Source organism: Chelon labrosus (assembly GCF_963514085.1).
Source record: "Chelon labrosus genome assembly, chromosome: 20".
Lineage (NCBI taxonomy): Eukaryota > Metazoa > Chordata > Actinopteri > Mugiliformes > Mugilidae > Chelon > Chelon labrosus.
Window position 1 is genome coordinate 13224196 of NC_140353.1, and position 17266 is coordinate 13241461.

The window sequence follows — 17266 nt, forward strand, 5'->3', positions numbered from 1 at the left end:
CTGCAGCTCTCTTCTACTGTTAACCTGCCGTGCCTTCTAAGGCCAGTGGAGCTGAACAATCAGAGCCGACTGGGACTTAAACAGAAAACTTGTCAATATGCAAATAGCCCTCTGCTGACTGTTTTAATGGGGACTTTAATGCTTCTTATTTATAGAATTGCAACTTACTCCTATAATAGTTTTTGCAGTCGTTTGACTTCAGTTCATATTAGAAAATAAGACCACCAGCCCTAAAATACTGAAGGCATTAAATAATGTCCGACAAAGGGTTTGTAAAGAAGTTTTATTATCAAGCTTTGGTAGTTCTTCCCAGCGAAAGATTTATTTTTCATCAGGTGATTAAACCACAGAGGCATTGCTGAGGCACATGAGAGTCATTGTTGTGATGGCTTGATGGCTTGCTTCTGTGACAGCATGAAGATACTGTGTTTATGGTACTATTTACTACTTGTTTGTTTGCTGATATAGTTCAGGTTGTGAAATACTTTTACTAAACACCCAGAAGCTAATCATCAGACATCTTTGCGTGTCTAATTCTTGCTATTATTCTGAAATCCTTTGACAGGATTTTTCTAACATGATCTGTACAAATCACTAATTTGTCTTCATCAGTCAACGACGTATTTCAAGTTCATTTTGATTCCAGAGTTGCCGGCGGCAGGTCACTTGCTGCAAAACCACGTGATACACAGGCAACAAGATATCAGTTGTAAACAACGGGTTACAGTACAGATGTATGTATGAAGATGTACTGATACGGTGATTTCTGGTGTGTTGTTTAAGTTGAAAAGGACAATTTATGGAAACGTGTGGATTGTAGTATTAAGTCAACTAGGAATTCCCTGTCATTCAAGGAAACGGATCAAACATTGTGTGGTAATCCCCACAATATCTTTCGTTTCTACACAGTCAAAACCTTTTCTAATTATTACTCTATTAAATAAATAAACAGCTCTTTTAATTAAGTAGTCTGGATGAAGGCCCTTTCTGGGTTTCAAGGATGCTATTCACCCAGGTCTTTTTTTTTTTTTTTTTCCTGACAAGGGTCAACTGCCTTCAGTCACTTGCTTTGGTGGAACATTGTCTGGCCCGTAGTGCGCTTTGGAGGTAGAGGGGACATTAATGTTGGGGTCTCCGTTGTTGGCCGTGTCTATGTGGTTGTTCTTGCCGAGGCTCTTGATGATGTTCAAGTTGGTCCGAGCCGTTTCCATGAAGCTGTTCTCCAGCAGCCAGCCGTCGGACTCCGAGTTGGGGTCTCCCTGTCTCAGCACATTTTCTAAGGAGGTCTGGAGGTAACGAACCCCTGTCAGCACTGACAGCTGAAATGAGATACGAAAAGCCATATTACTGAGAAGATAACAGAAATTATAATCTAGAAGTTTGAGCATGGTACGCTGTCTATAGGAGGGGCAAGAGATAGAGACTGATTCACCCCAGGGCTTAATACTGCGGGTTTACCTGTAATGAGACTTGAGTTTTTACAAAGCTACTTCTGGATTCACAAAAAGCTTTATACAACTTCTTTCCCATGCAGCAGAATTCACCTAATCAACTGCATCTAATTTAGTGTAGTTCCCCTTTAGCCTCACCAGGAATTACTTCAACCAATTGTGTTTTCTCACCTCAAACAGCCACGTGATGAGAACGGTGAGGCCAATCGACTGCATGATGTGAGTGTAGTACTCCAGCAGGGCCTGGCGACACCCCTTCATCCACAGGTTCAGCTCCTCGGTCTGGTGCTCGTAGTTGAAGTGGGCGGAGTTGTTGGTGATCTGCTGCTGGATGCAGGGCCGGGGTGAGTTGATGTTGCAGCAGCTGAAGGGGACTCCATCGATCAGATACTTCCCCTCCACGTTGCTCCTCAATCGGCTACAAAGCGAGACGAAGAAGTTCGAAATCTTAAGGGTGTTTGTTCTTCAGTGTGATATTATGATGATGGTTTGTGACTGATTTCAACCGGACGTAACCTGATCCCTAATCCCAATCAGTCTGGATGGTTTGATTCCAGCCACAGCTCTCTTTTGCCTGTCATACAGTTTGTTTCTTTGTCTTTGTCTACTCCTGGACCTTGGAGTGTCTCACCTTTTAGGGATGGTCTTTCAAAATTTAAACTGTCAAATAGTCAAGATTTAATTAAGGTTTAATTTTTCCATCAGTCCAATACAGTACATAATAGAAGAGTTGGTCAAGAGAAACACACCAGGATCTTTACGGATATCATTGAAAAGAATTATATCTCTACCAAGATTGGTTATCAGCTCTTCATTACATTTAAAAAGATTCTAAATATCTTTGTTGTAAAGATTTTCCATTAATTTAAACTACATTAGCTGTAAAGGCCACTTGGGCTGCCATGGAAACATGTCCTGAGCACAGATCATCACTAATAAGTTGTGATATGATAAACTATTTAGTAAGCCACACATACAGCCGTTGTAACATTATTATTCATTTGTAGTTGTTTCTTCCCACTTGGCAAATAATCATCACTCTTTTTTAGCTCTCTTTTGGCCTCCACCAACTCCTGAAGGTAATTTTTGACTCATTAGCCTACTATTTCTGCTGAACAAGTGGTATAAAGGGTGTTTTTTGTTCAAAGCAGTTTCCTGGAACATCTGCAAACAATGCAATGAAATCCTAATGAACCAAACCTGAAATAAATTAAATTCTCTTTACTACTAACTACCTCTTTTAACTTTGTATCTTTGTCATTTAAAATATTAAGTACAGCTGCTTTAATTTTTCCACAATTCATCCTGCAAATTATACTTACTCCACCACGTCTTTCTGGGCCATATCCAGGTAGCGGTTGCTAATCCACTGGATTTGAAACCAGTCCTTAAAGCCATTGTTCCCACAGCACTGGAACTGTATCTGCAGCATGTCCACAGTGCGCTTGAGGAAGCAGCGGCCCGGCGTGTCCGTGTCCTTATAGAACCTCATGGCCTCAGTAAGCCCCAGGTTCAGAGACTCATCCAGCTCCCCACGCATGCTGTAACACATCAGAGCGCCCACCAGCACGCAGAAGGTGAAGAAGAAGGTGCATATAATGTAGGGCAGCATGATCAGCTTCCAGCGCAGGAACTTGGTGGTGTCCACGCAGTCGTAGCAGATCTTCCCACCCAGGAAGTTGATGGCACAGGCGATGAGACCCACGGCTATGAGCATGTTGGGCACGTACTGGATGTCCCTCTCAGCCATCAGCTCCACTCGCTTGTTGAGTTCCACCTTGAGGAAGAGGCCCAGGCTGAACAGGATGGCCCCTGTAACCACTGAGATCCAGTTGAGGATCCACAGCACCTGGGCTAGCTTGTCCCTCTTGGTCTTGGTGAATTTAACTCTTAAGACAGCCATTATAAATATATCTCCTCTGAGTTTTTCTCTTAAGTTCTTAAGTCCAGGGTGGGATTAAGGGTGGGACACAGGTAGAGCAGGGGAGAGGAACAGGTTATCCTCCAGGGGATGTTGGGGACCAAGGGGAGGGGGGTTGGTCGTACAGTTCTCTGAAGGTCCTTTCATAAGCAGCTTAGCTTGGTAGTTATGAGCGATATCGTGTGGACGCTGCATTATTGCTGTACTGTAGGAGCTCTGTGAGACGACAGTAGTGAGAGTATAAAAAGAAATGCTGACATAACAACACACGTTTTAAAAATGAAGAGTAGACAGAATAACATTTGATCAGATGTATTTAATCAGAAACTGCAAGACAAAATAAGAATAAGAATGGATCTACAACATATGGTTTTATTTTTGTTACACATAACAACTTTTTTTTTTTTTTTTTAATGCAGTGATCTTAAATCTCAATAATAAAGTCCCCAAAAATAAAATGTGAGAAATAGCTGGAACTATATATCCAAGAATCTCCCTTTACTCACTTGACAGAGCGGTCAGCCTTCACTTTGAACATCTGCCATCCCTCTCCTCTCATTTCCAGCTGGTTTTCCCGTTGACATCCTCAGATTTGGTCCTGAGAGAGGCGAGTTGTAGTAACACAAATAGCACGAAGGCAGCCACAGCAGCATCGGAGTGAGACTAGCAGCCAAGATCTGACCCTCCTCCTAATCCCCTTTAATCATTAATCAGCCCTGGGCCCCGCAAGGGATTTGGACCCACCTTCTGCCGCATACGCAAATCTGACTGTCTCTGCACTGTGAAAGTAGTGGCTGATGACCTGTGTGTGTGTGTGTGTGTATTTTTTTATTTGAATCAAGCATGAAAGTACTCACAACCCTACAGATATATATATATATGTACCTGTTTATATAATCTGTATATATAATGTATACAATATCTGGTATTTACACAGCATCACAAGGAATACAGTTTAATTAAGCCAGCCTGCTGTTCCTTTATATGCACAAAGGTATACTAAAACAATACATTAATATGTACACTGGTGCTTGTTATGAAGACCACACACATGATCTAGAGCAGTAATAGGTCAGAAGGGGTAAATAAAGTGTAAATACACACTGACACACTTATGGGATAAAAGCTGCTGCACTGCTCTCTACTGGTGGACACTTCAAGTAACAGCAGCTTGAATTTGTTTTATTAATAAATCAGACAGGGCGGCACAGTGGAGTGGTGTTTAGCACTGTTGCCTCACAGCAAGACGGTTCTGGGTTCGAATCCATGGGCCAACTGGGGCCTTTCTGTGTGGAGCTTACATGTTTCTCCCTGTGTCTGTGTGGGTTCACTCCGAGTACTCCGGCTTCCTACCGCTGTCCAAAGATATGCTGGATAGGCTCCAGCCCCCGCCACGACCCTTCACAGGACAAGCGGTTACAGAAGATGAATGAATGAAGGAATAAATCATTCTTCTTTTGTTTTGTCAGTAAACTTTGTTGATGTCTGTTTTGTCTGAGCAACAACCCATGTATTTCAATGTATACACAAAATACATGTATGACAAAGAAAAGCATAAAATCCTCAAACCTACAAATCAATGGCATACTATTTAGAAAAAGAAAAAAAAAGATTAATCAGTTACTGATGGCATTATAACAGGTATTTTTCCTTTGCCAAATGGCCAAATTAACTTGTTGTGGCATCTCTGACTAGGGTGTGGCAAAAGAGCCAAATGCCTGAAAGGCTGAAGCTGCACAGACCAGGGTGGTTTTCTTCCTCCTGTCATTTAAGAAGTTAATTTCCTGCTATCATTTCATCCCTGCTGGTCTCACCTCTTCTGTTTCCAGCCTTCACCCCCCCCCCACACACACACACACACACACAAGCGCTCTCACAGCCACGCTGCAAATCAGCCACGCTGCAAATCAGCCAATGAAATGTTAACTGAGAGTGAGATTAGTGGATTATCGTGTACGAAAGTAGCTTGTGTAAGAAGAGTATGTTACCGTAGCCACGGGGCCAGTCAGCAAATCCACAAGGCAGACAGGACTTACAGCACTGCACGGACCAAGAGTGAAGTTTAACTGAGCCACTATGGACGACTAAACCGCAGTCACTACACTGAGTGAGTACTGAAACCCTCCAAAAGTTGTTTTACATGATTCTACAAAGGATAATATTGATCCAATTATGGAAACTTGTCAAAGAGAGGTATTCTGGGCTTAAGTGCACATGTTGTATAACTGCTTATTAACACATATTAAATGCTTTACATGTGGTTGAAGCACCTGTAGAATGTAAATAGATGAAATTCCTGTTTACTTGAATACCCATGCTCTATGAACTGTGAACACCAACAATCAGCATATCAGTCCATAATGTTTCCTTGATCCCAGTATGCAAACCCATGGTTAACCTTATGATCTGATGTTAGGGGCTGAGGCAGCATGCTCAACACAGAGGGTCAGTGGTCTGAGGCGCTGGCCAGCAACAACATCAGAGCCATCATCCGCTGGCTAAAGAAGCACACAGCTGAAGGTACAAAAGGGTCAGTTACAAAACTTGCAAAAACCACTTATCTATAAATCATCTGTTGATTTATTCATCATCATATTTCCAATAAGGTGATGCCGATGTGGAGGAAACTCTACCGACTTTTAGCAGATGGGTACAGAGGACGTCAGAGTTTGCTAAAAAGGAGTTATTAACCTTGTGTAAGTACATCACTCTGTCAGTGAATAAATCAGATGTTTACTGCTTTAGTGCTTGTATATAGTTGATGTACAGCTTACTGTAGAGCCAGATTCAAACAGATCTGAATGTCCTGTCTGGTAAATATCCATTTCTTTTAGACTTGAAGTTCAAATGCACCCTTTGATCAGCTTGCTGATATCAGAATAAGCTGGGCCTATACTGTATATCTCATGTGTCCTGTTTGTTGTCACAGGCTTCAGCCGCTGTCATGGTCTGTGGATGTTCCTGGACCGGAGCTCCTTCACTAGAGTGCACATGTTGCTCCAGAGACTGAGGAACCTGCTCACCTTGGCCCAGTGGGGAAGACAGCAGCTCTGCTCAGCCCACCTCTGGCACGGTAAGCGAACAGCTGGCGCGGCACTGGGTAGTTGCACGACATATATCCTAATCTGTATTTAACCCCTTTCTATAATTTATTTTTTATGTAGGTGTTGGAGTCCCATGCATAATCTGCAGAGACACATGTGGCTCCTCAGACGTCAGACTAGGCTGCTGGAACAAAGAGCACAGGGCTCTAAAGCAACACATCTGGCTTGGACAGCTGGTCCAGTGGTGGGGCATCACGGGCCTTCTGCCTAAATTACCTGGTACAGATATCATCAGACACCAAAATATTGGCACAGAGGAACGTTATTACACTTCCTAATGTTTTCTGTTGTCTTCTCTTTCTGCCAGACGCCCAGGAAGTGAAGCGTATCTCTCAAATGTGGAAGGAAATGGAACAAAGCCATAAGAGAGGTGGTCTTGCTATGCCTGGGTAAGGGTTTCATTTGATGCTGAGGATATTTAAAGCATTTTTTTCCTCTGCCTTAAAGGACAATCTGCATTTTATTTTCTTACATTAGATTTAGATCCTTGATACAGGGCATGGTGACGCAGCTGGACCAGCGATATGGATGCATTTGGACTTCTGAGGATTGCACAGATCAGTGCTACCCTCCCCCCAATCTGCAGGCCCTGCTAAAACTTGTGCTGATGCCTCATATTGACAATATGTCGGTCCAGGCCATTGTATCCGTCTAAACATTTCCAGAAATATAAAATATTTTTTTGCATCTCTCTCTCTATTACACATTTGATTCTATAGTTCTTAACCCACACGTTGCAGCTAATGTATTTCATCCTGGACGTGGCGAATTTCCTGCAGTGCAAAGACGACCTCCTCCGCTCCTTCTGCCATGCCTTCACAATTCCTTCCAGCTTTTCCCAACAAGTCAGAGCCTTCTGGATGTTTGATCATGGACACATCAAAGTATGTAACCACAAAAGAAAAATACTAAGAAGATCCTGTGAATTAGGCCCGTTAATGGTTCTAATATTGATTAAGAGATTTTAATGAGCAGGAGCACGCTGGCTGGTAGCGACCTGCAAGGGTCAGTTAACCTCAGTATTGATCACATTAATGTCCTTGTTCCAGCAGTCGTAATGGTGTGCAGGTGACACTGATGGGCCACTTGAGTAGTGCATATGATTAATGTAATAATTTTCCACTGTGACACTCATTAGTTTTGCCATTTTCTTACCTTACTCACTAACCTAGGCTTCAATGGACTTATTACTGAGCCCCAAGGCCGCTGTTCCCTGGCTCTCCTGGCAGCATCGTTGCATCATCCGCTGTCTCCTGACGAGGAAGCAGCCAAGAGTGGCGTTGAAGTACCTCCAGTGGACCAGACCTGCGATAGAGACTGCTGAGGATGCCAGGCTCTATTCAGACGTGCTTCTTCAAAGCAGGTATGCTGTGGTGCATTACAGTTTCATATGATAATATTACTCACGCTGCGTTTACTGACTGATCGTACCCCTGTGTGTTTCCAACCTCCAGTTGTGTTTCAGATGCCTGGGCTACTTTAAAGAGAGGCAACACAAGAAGGGAAGACATGGTCATGCACCATGTCCAGGTTTGTTCCAGTTTTAGTCTGTATACAGAGACTAGGGCATGAAATACATAGACAGAGAACTTACTAAATACTAAAGATAACATTTTTTTTCTCCAAAATCTTTATCAGGGTAAAGAAAACAGTGAAATTGAGACCACAGAGTTGTCCCTGATGAGAAAAGGTAAGACAGACACTGTTTTAATGATATCCTTTCAATATGAGATTTACTGAATACCAAGAGCTTGTGAGAATAAATATTTTGGAGGTTGGACTCTGATGAGAAGCGACATGACAGAGCGGTGTCCCAGATGAAGGTTAGATAGGGACAAGACCCCCAGGAGTCTCGGCTCTAGTGATGGAGACTTCAGTTGAGACTGCCAGGAAAACCAGGATGAGGTGGATATGGGGAGGAGGAGGGCTGCACAACAGACATTCATGAAGGCAGAGTGACAGAACTGCAATGAATGTAAAGAACAGGGAATGTGATTGGACAAGAGTAGGGATGTTGAAACTGAGAATGAAGTGATTGTGACAGCCTGGGAAAGGCCGAGCGGTGAAGAGAATGGAGCAGCAGAGGTAGCCCAAACTGAGCGTGGAGGGATGGAGAGGATGTGTGAACAGATCTTCCTTATTGAACATTTGTTTAAGCTTCATTGTGCTGATCTGTGGGATTTTCATTTACCAGACTGTTCAGCAGACATACCACCCTGTCCACTGTCCGCCAAGCTGTATCAGGCTCAGAGGGTGAGCGCAGTGTCCCCAGAGGAACTGGTCAAAATGGTCAGAAAGGCTCGTATGGATGTGAGAAAACCACATCCCAAGAAAAGGTACTGAGGTTGCAGATGTTATCAATGTACAGTAGCAGTGGAATTATGCAAACTTATCATCTCATAGCTGTGGTCTTTATTGCAGTGAGGCGGTGTGGCCAGAGCACACAGAGAAAAAATCAAGCAGCAGAGAAATATTTCTGTCCACCCAAGCCCTGCGTCATCTCACGCCCAGCCCTTCCCCAATAGACTTGGCAGACGAAGCAGAGCAAACAGCACATACAGACGAACCAGGAGACAAGCAGCTGGATGTCCATGATGTACATATTCTCCTCATTAATAATGATCAGAGTTTAGGGTGCGTGATTTTGAGAAATAACGACCCTTGGCCTTTGTCGTCTCAGCAGCAACCTGAGGCACAGGATCACATTTGTTCCTCTGAGCGTCTGAGCTCTGTGTCTGCATCATCCTTCACCTCGGCTTCATCCCTGCCCCTGTTGAAATGGGATCGTCCTCATGTGTACAAGAGCACGTTGACTCTGCAGAGGATGTCTTCTCTGCTCACTGATGGAGAAAACAGGGAAGAGGAAGAAGAAGAAGCCAGCGGGACCTCCTCATCAACCGATGCCTTCCCCGACTGCCCCGAGCTGGTGCTGACACCAGATGGCGCCACAGACCCTATTTCCCTCAGCGGCTTGAACAAAGACAATTTGTTGGAGCTGATGCTTTGTGCAAAGGGTAAGCTTTGTGGTGGCTTTTCACCATGTCTGTTAAGATATTGTCTTACAATAAGAGAATTTCTTACTTTTTACAAGGGCGAGAAGAAGAAGATGCTGAAGCAAATGTTTTCTCACAAGAGGATATTTTCAGCACTGATACTCTTTTAGGATACTCTTTCATGGATGAAAACCTTATCTTAGACACAAGGTCAGAGTTCGCCGCACTTGTCACCACACTAACCGACAGTTAATTTAAAACTTACAGATATTTTTGTTTTTGCAGGTTGGATCTGCAATATCAGTTTTACAGCAGCAACGACAGCCAGTCTGTGCCAGATTTTCTCTCTCCTGACTACGGTGTGTAGGCACATTCAGAGTGACAAAATAATACCAGTCTGGATTGCGGCCCCACTGAACGTTCATTACATGGACTCTTCTCTGCAGAAATAAGGGGCAGCTGTCAAGGAGTGTCCGAGGACATTGTTCATGGACCCCCAGATGTCATTCCTCTGCGGAGGCCTTCGAGGTCAGTCAACAATGAGGACCAATCTGACTGCATCCCATCACATACTCTTAGTAGCAGTGAGGTAGCCACTGTTCCTGACTGGTTCCAAGAAAGGGAATTTCACCAGGTATGTCCTGTAATAGCCGTACTTAACTAAACAGCACATCTCGATTGATATAACATCTGTTTTGCAGATCTTTCTGTTTAATGTTTTGCTCTGTATATACTTAGAAGGAATGTGATCGGCCACTAGAACCACTGGAAGGTTCCAGTCGACACTTCTCCTGTACCCCGTCTAAAACCAACCAGCACCAGAGTTTTGTTTTAGAGGCGCCTACACCAAGGACAGGTGAGCAGGACAGCTCCCGCCTCTCCCCTGTGCACAGCTCCACCTTCCATCCTAGGACCACTGACGCCTCTCTGAAACACAGTCCAACGGGCAACATCAAAACCACCTCTGCTCCTTCTGACACCACCGATGACAGCTCCTCCCAGTCCACATCAAAAACAGGTGAACCCTGTGTCGACTCAGCCTGGCCCGAGCGTTGCAAAGTGGCCAGCTGGTGGAAACAGGGCACTGAGACGTGTAGAACTTCAAGTGACCTCTTATCTACTGCAGAGCCAGGAGCAGCTATCGTGTCGCGTGAAGAACTGGGTACGTTTCATGAATTTAAAACCTAATACAAACCTGTGTGACCCCAATGCTGTAATGAAACATGTGCTACCAGTTGATTTTTTTTTAAAAAAAAGACCCAAAAATTGCAAATGCTCATTAGCAATATGCTAATTGAAAACCCCATTTACGTCTTTGCCTGCTGTGCTCTAAGGATTAATATTGTGCGCACGTGTGTGTGTGTGTGTTCTGGCTTGACGTAATTGTATGTAAGAGGAGCTGCTGTGCACTGCAGGGTGCAGGATGCAGGTACATGTACCAGAGGCAGGGGGGCTTGGCTGCTAGGAGAGGGGAGACTGCTGGGGAGGAAGTGTCAGAGATTGGTTCCCTTAACCTTGCTGCAGCATTCAGCCATCCATAAAACAAGCCCTCCTCTCCCTCCCTCCCTTCCTCCCTCCCTCCACTGCATTTTCTGTGGGGGGTGCACTGTCCACCACTGCAGGCAGACCTCCCTCCATCTGCCAGGTTGTGCTGATCACCGCTGGGCCTCAGGGATCCATGGCCTGTTGCCCCAAACTGATGCCCCAACCTTGTCACTGAGACAAGGGTTAAAGACATAACAGCGGAGCAATGTTGCATAAAATTAAAAGAATAGTGTCATATACGTTGTTACCCAGACACATCCATGTGATGTTTACAGCAACTTGTTTTTCTTGCTCATCACATTTCACTTGAAAGCAATTCTGATAATCTTATCTCTTTCTTATTTAAGGTTTAATTTCTGTTTATTTGCAGATAACAAGAGGCCTCCTTTTGTCCTAAATCAGCCATATACCTACAGTCCGGTCAACTTCACCGCACACCAAAAGGGAGACAACAGAGATAGCAGACAGGTACTTTGTTCTCATACTGTACAATGGACAATTTACTGTATATTGGGACAATGATGTATTCATTAAATCCAGACTGGTCAATAGGGGTCACTATTGTTCCAGTGAAGATGCTTGACAGTTTTTGGATGATCTCATTTTTAGTCCCCAGGGATTTCACTCCATCACAACTCAGCAGGTGCCCTCTTTACTATCCTTCATCCCTCTTTCTGCTGTCCTCCAGCATCAGCATCAATGCCTTTAAGCTCTCCGCCTACAATGATGTCATTTTCCAAATATGAAAGCTGCTCGAGTCACTGTTGCGCTCGTCATGAAGCACAGAAGGATCTGTCCATGAAATACAAGAGAGTGTCATTATTATTTATTTGTCAAAAGCGCAGTAGTAGCCTGTTTGTACCATCAAATTTTACAGCTTTCTTTACAGCTTGTGCATTGATCTGAACGTTACACTGCTAAGTAGTGTAACATCATTGTCCAGATGTGACCAGGTAATTGTTTTACGGAGGTTTCATTGGATAATTGTTTAATTGGGATGTAGTCACCTAATTATTTTTGCTCCGAATTGGGGACCATATGGAGCCAGGCAGGTAAAACGTAATTAGGCCATGTTAATTTATGATGATCATATTTAGGTATGTCTGAGTAGCACTGTACAAAGACTCTGCGTCTATCATGGCCAGTCTATTTTGGTTGTTCAGTGCATGTATTTTAGTCATGACATTACATTCATTACTTCCCCATCTCATCGTGAGAGTGTGTTCCCAGGGAGCTGTTAAGGTGCAAGGGCTGTTAGTGTGAGCTAATTGTTCATCTTTGCCAGAAATAATACTTGTAGGATTTCCTTAACTGGCAGATAGAGAGATTAATCCTTGGGAATTAGTTTAAGAGAAACCCCTAATAGCTGATCAAACTATCAGCTAAAGATAATAATATACGGATATTAAAAATTGTGTGAATTCTCATTGTGTGACCTCGTGCATGACCACTTTATGATGCTTGGTACAGTTATAAATCAGACGTTCACACTGCGGTAAAAACAAAGTCATCCATCAAACAATGGGAGCTCACTGAGAGATCATGCCCCGTCTGGAATGATACCACAAAATTAAATACTATCGACTTTGCGGTCTTTATGAAAATAACAATATTTGCACAGACAGAGGCGGGGAGTCGCTGTTTTTCGGCGACGTCGCGCGTTGAAACGTTCAAGATTCAAGGGGAGATGAATGGCCTCTATTAGGAGCATTTAATCAGTGACTGGCCCAGTGCTCCCAGTCTCCTGTGCCCCCTGGGGGAAGATTAATGGGTACAGGATATTTCATCAGGCCCTCCACATCACTGGCCAGGATATGAGGCTGTAATTGTGTCTGTTTTGTGCCGTTGTTTTGTGTTGCAGGCGCTGACAGAGGAGCCTACTTGTTGGAGTAGTTCGGGGAAGGCTTCACAAGGAGCCATAAGAAGTGGAAGGACTCGATCCCACAGAGGCAAACGAGTAAAGAAAATGTGAAGATCCACAAGATTAAGGACAGTCTTTTAACATGACGCCTATTTATTTTGATTTAGAAATACTATTTTTGCCTAAGAACTAGAGAAATACTGTAAGGAATAACTTAAAATAATACAGTATACACAAAATGACAACAAAGAATGTCCACCATCACAAGATCTCTTCCTCATTCACTCAGCTGGTATTGATACTGACAGCAACTGCTCCTACCCAGTGATGTTGTCTTGCCACACCCTTACTGAGAAACACTCACTCACTAATAAATATGGCAGGAATTATTGACGAAACATGAATTCTTAAATCGTTTGCTGCTTAAAACTCAAGTAAAACGTGATAATTCATGATTATATTGTGTCTTTCTCTTTTTTTTTTTCTGGTCAACATGTTGTTGCAGTCCAAGCATGAAATGCACCACATTTACAATGCACCGGCGGTGTCCTTGAAAATGATTCTGCACTTTAGATTCTTCACTGGTTTGCTCCGCTTGAACAAAAAAAAAAAAAAAAGGATGTTTGCTTTGCTGCCATTGCATCTCATGAAAAATGGATGACCTCCCAATGCTTTCTTCTGCCCATCGCTCCCCATATTTGCACAGAGCCCGGGGACTGCGTTTGGGTTAGCATCCTCCTCCCTCCCTCTCCTCCTCCTCCTCTTCCTCCCTTTTGTGGCTTGTTCTGGGGGTGAATAACTTAACACATATTTCAGCCTGACACACTTCTGCTCTGGGTCTCCCCTGGGTGCGCAGTTCACAAGCCCACACATGCTGTATTATTAAACAGTGGGGTTTGGAGTTCTGTGCGTGTAATCTTTGTGTAAGGGAGAATTTCTTATGAAGTTGTTAGGCCTTTCCCTAAGACCTTGCAGGTGGGGCAGCACCTCTGATGCCAGAAGACGCCTGAGGTCTAGCCAGAGACGAGATAAGCATGTCAGCAAGCGTTCCCTTCTTATAATATTACGTTTTTTTGCAGTTTTTTGGTTTAATTTTCCTTTTAGTAAAAGCAGACGATTCTAATTCACAAGCAGTACAATATGTATCCCAACAGAAGGGTCGAAAAAGCAAAGTGATGGATTACGGGAGCTATTAAACAAGACAATTTATCACACGCACACAAGAATAAAGATCTGCCTCAGCAAAAAAATGCGCAAGGAGCATGAAACATAAGTAACAGTACCTAATGATGCTAAAAGCCAACTGTCTCAGTGCCTGGGAAGGAAATCAGCTTTCTGGCCGAGACCACACACACTCTCTCAAGAACACAATAACTCAAGCTAACCTGGGAGCTGATACCATCATGGAAATCAGAGTGCTGTGGTGCAGCAAAATGACACATAAATCACGCGCCAGGGAGATGATGCAAAAAACTGCAGCTTGTATGATGGATACAAATGGCCGCCTGATGTCTGGAAAGCTCTGGTATAAATACTTGTCTTTACGCTGCGTGGTGTGTTGCCCAGGAAACCGCGGGATTATTAATATCCAGTGAGCTACAATGACTCAATTGTAGCTCAAATGATGATGCTGGAAGCACATGTACATGTATTTTCTAAATTCATTCCAATAATCATTTTGGAGACAATCCATTATATTCTTATTGTGCCACATCCAAAACGACAGGCTTTACATGAAGCTAGTGATCATCACACAATAAACGGGAAATGTGACGACTTTGGACCAAAGTGGCTGCAGGTGTCTTCCCCACTGGAGGGCACTGCGAGCAGCACAGAGGCTGGGGCAGCCGAGGAAGGGGAGAGACACCTTGGCCAGCTCACCAGATGGGCCCAGTGAAGCGAGTCAGATGGCAGTGACAGCTACCTGCCCTTCTTTGAGGACTGTCACCATGTATAAACAAACCATTACTCCAATTTGATCACGCAGAACCCTCTGCAGTATCCAGACTACCATATGAAATAGTTTATTTATTTATTTATTTGGTTTGGTTATTTGCATGGTTGAATAATTTTCCAGTTTCATTGACCTCAGTCAGTGCAAATCATTCTGTGCAACCAAACATTACTCAACCGGGTATCATGTATTTTATTTGTAAAGGAAACGCGGTCTAATTTGGGAAAATGTGTCTAAAAAGGCACTTGGAATATTTCCATTAGATGGAGCCATAACTGCATGAGCCCTGTCCTTTCAGTAAACATCATATAGCTTCAGTGGAGTAAGAGAATAAGCTTTTGAGTAATGTACAGGTCTCTTAATTTGTGAGAAACGGTTGTTATTAGGGAGAAAATTGTATGTTAAGGACTACAAATGCCATAATTTCCTGCTAAATACCTAAGCTGATTCGAATGGGAACACCGGAGAAGAGGAGTATCTCCACGGCTTGGATGTAGATGAGATACAGAGCCCTGAAGGCCTGAGCCTGCTCATTAATTTGCAGCAGAGCTCCTCGTCGGATGCTGCGCCTCCTCGCCTCATCTCTGGCTCCACTGCGCAGCCGCAGTTTTTCCAGGACGCGGAGAGCGGAGCACAGAGGCAGAAAAATGGCTCTCGATAATTTGATTTTCGCCCAGTGCATCCTTTATTTTTTAGCTTTTGTGTTCGGTTTCATCGCCGTGGTGCCTCTGTCGGAAAACACGGAGGATTTCGGGGGGAGATGCCTGCTGTTCACGCGGGGCATGTGGCAAAACGAGAACATCACTGTGTCGAAGCAGCGCTTCATCGTGGAGGAGTGGGGACCCGAGTCCGCCTGCAGCTTCATCACTTTTGTCGGGATAGCGTCCCTCATTCTGTCCGCAGTGCAGGCGTGGAGGCTGCTGTTCTTTCTGTGCAAGGGACACGACGAGTGAGTGGCCGTACACCCAGACCAGTAAAAACCAAGGAAAGGGCTCAGAGGGACAGGACACATCTCGCAGGGTTAACGGTTTAATGCAGATGTGCTTTTTGCTTTTTTTTTCTGTTCATTTCTCACGCCCTGATCAGCGCGTCAGAATCACAGCCTGCATGCATTATAGCCTATAGTGTGTGATGGCAATAGCCATAGAAGAAGCTCTTAAAAACGTCTAGTCATCCTCCATGATAGAGATGGGGGGAAACACACTTCAGTTGCCTTTGAAAAATCTGAATCACAAGCTCTGACTCACACAGCTGTATTCTGTGACATCAAAGTAGCCTATGTCATTGTGTTATTGTGCTTCTGACTGTAGAGTCATTACGCAAATCTTAATATAAGGGGCCTAACTGTGTTTCAAATTTACAGGCCCAGAGACAAATGGAAAGAAAATCCAAGAAATTACATAAGTGTTTCCTGCACACTAGACTATTTTTCTTTTGCAGTTTTGACATTTCTGCTCCATGTGTCTCCAGCTCCCTCTTTAATGCCTTCCTCAACCTGCTGATCAGCTCCCTGGTAGTGTTCATAGTCTTCCTGTCCAGCACCATCATCAGTGTGGGTTTCAACCTGTGGTGCGACGCCATCACCGAGGGTGGGACTATGCCCAGCAGGTAAGAATGGAACTGGAGGCTCTTCTTTTCAGATGTTTCCTTGATATAGTGCTAATTGTATGTTTTTGTGTAGCTGCGAGGACATGCAGGGCACTGATCTAGAACTCGGAGTGGACAACTCTGCTTTCTACGACCAGTTTGCTATAGCTCAGGTAACAGCCGTTTGGTCATATTATCACCCAGACAGTCTGACAGAGTCTTGAATCTGAGTCCTAATTTGGATATTTTCCCCTTTTTCAGTTTGGCCTGTGGGCCGCCTGGCTCACCTGGCTTGGCATCGCAGTGATGGCCTTCCTGAAGGTCTACCACAACTACAGACAAGAGGACCTGCTGGACACGCTGATCCACGAGAAGGAGCTGCTGCTCGGCCGCTCGTCACGCCGCGGCTCTGACCTCAAGACCGGCCTGATCTAGAAACCCGGAGGATGCACAAACACTCTCATTCACTCACTCTGAACCCTACAGTCCTCTCGCCTGCCATGAGAAACACCAGTGTTTGCCTGTGTAGACAATCAGAATCAATTGGCTTCTGCTCCCATGGAACATGGCTTTAATCAAATGTGCGATTTTTGCTTTGTTCTTCTACTGCATCATCCACTGTAAGTGTTTCTCTTCAAGATGCACAGCGCCAGCTAAGCTTTGATATTATTAAACCCAAATAGTTTCGACTCATAAAATCCTATTTAGCGACACAGCATTAATGTTTTGGACTCCTTGACCAATTGATCACGTCGTTTTTGTGAAACTTCTGCATGGACCTAATGCATGACAAATTAATAGGGTGGTTTTTTAGATGTAAAGGGCAGTTATTTTGTTTAATACACCAGTA

At 44.0% G+C, this 17266-nt stretch overlaps 2 protein-coding genes across 2 annotated transcripts; one reads left to right on the forward strand and one right to left on the reverse strand.

Annotated features, from left to right (window-relative positions):
- Positions 1–1046: 1046 nt before the first annotated feature.
- LOC311505066 (photoreceptor outer segment membrane glycoprotein 2-like) lies at positions 1047–3354 on the reverse strand (the record flags this gene model as incomplete). Its single annotated transcript, XM_084568468.1, has 3 exons — positions 1047–1319; positions 1623–1869; positions 2774–3354. The coding sequence occupies 3 exons, from the start codon at positions 3352–3354 to the stop codon at positions 1047–1049; spliced, it is 1101 nt and encodes a 366-aa protein (XP_084424594.1).
- Positions 3355–15461: 12107 nt separating this feature from the next.
- tmem179ab (transmembrane protein 179a-B) lies at positions 15462–16870 on the forward strand. Its single transcript, XM_084569532.1, has 4 exons — positions 15462–15778; positions 16300–16437; positions 16511–16589; positions 16678–16870. Exons 1-4 carry the CDS (start codon positions 15477–15479, stop codon positions 16849–16851), a joined length of 693 nt encoding a protein of 230 aa, XP_084425658.1. The 5' UTR covers positions 15462–15476; the 3' UTR covers positions 16852–16870.
- Positions 16871–17266: the final 396 nt, after the last annotated feature.